This window comes from Sinocyclocheilus rhinocerous, unplaced genomic scaffold (assembly GCF_001515625.1).
Source record: "Sinocyclocheilus rhinocerous isolate Xijiao unplaced genomic scaffold, SAMN03320098_v1.1 scaffold14, whole genome shotgun sequence".
Lineage (NCBI taxonomy): Eukaryota > Metazoa > Chordata > Actinopteri > Cypriniformes > Cyprinidae > Sinocyclocheilus > Sinocyclocheilus rhinocerous.
Window position 1 is genome coordinate 202378 of NW_015629561.1, and position 1934 is coordinate 204311.

At 36.6% G+C, this 1934-nt stretch overlaps 1 protein-coding gene across 1 annotated transcript in view; it reads left to right on the forward strand.

The window, feature by feature from the left end:
* Window positions 1–1178, forward strand: part of LOC107739292 (myosin-10-like) — a 20859-nt gene extending 19681 nt beyond the window's left edge. The window contains exon 6 of the mRNA XM_016551372.1: window positions 1155–1178. Coding sequence (XP_016406858.1) covers window positions 1155–1178 — 24 coding nt within the window. The remainder of the gene's footprint in view (window positions 1–1154) is intronic.
* Window positions 1179–1934: the final 756 nt, after the last annotated feature.

A 1934-nucleotide genomic window follows, 5' to 3' on the forward strand; every position in this document is an offset into this window, starting at 1 on the left:
GATATGTGGGATATGCATATTCTTAATGAACTTTGAGTGAAACCTTTTGGGGGAAAAGAGGGAGAGGCAGAGCGGGCAGGGGGAGAAGGGGGTCGTAAATGGGCGAGGAGAGAGGTGTTGTTTGCTCTCTTTGAAGATTTCTTCTCCAGATAAGTTTTATTGTTTTATTGCATGGCGTCTGTTTTGTGTGAGTTCCTGAGTATTGGCTTCATGAAGAGTTAATTTCATAAGGAAATAATTTCACTCCTTTCACTGTGTTTGCTGAAATGGCTCAGTCTGATCCATTTTGTACTTTTAATGTTTTACAATTTGGCCTTTACAAAATGGCAAGTAGTTAAACGAGTGTTATTGTGCCTTTGAATGGAAGCAAAAAAAGTTGTGAAAGGTAAATGGTAACAGGGTCATTCAGTCATGAAAAAATGTAAATATTTTCATTCAAAAGAACATTATTTATCCGAAATATAATAATTTTGTAACTATGTAAAAGTCTTTACTGTCTATTTGTACATACACAAACACACACACACACACACACACAATCACACACACACACACACAAACACACACACACACACACACTTTAGGTGGAATATGATTTTTTTTTCTAATCAGAAAATCATATTTTGTAAATTAGATTCAGATTATTAAATTCTGATTAGATATGGACTATTTAAACTAAAGGACATTTATCACGAAGTGTCGTTGCTCTGCCTTGAGGTAACTGAACTACACTTGACAGATTGAATCTGCAATCTAAAGTGAGCATCTGAGCAAGCCCATTACATATTTATATTTTTCAGTGTTTGTCATGCACACCCTGCATTACCATTACTAGAGGAATCAAATTACAGTCAGTCTCAAACAACTGAATGTGTGGAAGTGATGCTGCGATTCAACTTCCCAGATGACGTGAAGGAGGAAACTTCACAAAGGTAGACAGATACTCCATTCTGTGAAGAACATCAAAGCACAATGAATAAGAATTCAACAACCAACGAACATTAAACTACACATCAGCCTGCCTTTTTATGACATCAATGGATGTATTTCTTCCTTTTTATGGGGAGCTGTATAATATGGCAGCCATCCAGACTTTGATGGAAGAGCGATTCCATTTTTCTCATTGTCTTTTTTTATGTTTGATCATATTGCAGTGTTTTGTGAGAATCCCAGTGTGACAGGGTCTACTGGACAGAACATGGAAGTTCATACTTTGGTTCCCATGGAGACCATGTTCTCTGAAAGACATGTGGAAACGAAAAGGAATTCCATGGTGCCATAAAATGAGCCAGGCATTTGTGTGTGCTTTCATTTTTCCTCAGCTACAGGGGGGGTAAATGGCAAAAATCCTTTCTAAATCAGAGGGTCAGGGAGAAAACAAGTAGGCTGTAGTCGTGTAGATTTTCTTATCCCAACTTGATTTGTGGCTGCTCTATGTCAGTGTAATAACGTCCACGGTGTTTTCTATTCTAGTCACTTGCCTGGCTCTGTGGTGCATTTACATAGAAATTGCATTGGCCGATGTTTTTTTTTCTTTTCTTTTTTTTCTATTTAATGGCACACTGTTTAGTGCTGCTGCAGGAGTCTAAAGGCGTCGGGGATGATGGTGGTTGGAGTGCACTCTAAGAAAAGTCTGTAAAAATAAGGCACAATGTACTGTGTTAATGTAAAGGAATTTTCCGCATCGATTTTTCTGTTTTTTCCCAAGTGTTTTACCCATATTTTGAATTATGCATTGCATTGTGTTGTGTTTAGGGTTAAAGAAAATATTCGTAAACTTGGATAAATGGATAATGTCCCTGCAGAAATTCACCAATTTTTTGCTTACAGTGTGGGAGTCTCTGTCTATGACTGTATAAATTAAAAGTACATTTAAAAAATGAATAATTCTTTCTATTACTATGAGAGTATATTGCTATTTATATTTAAACAGA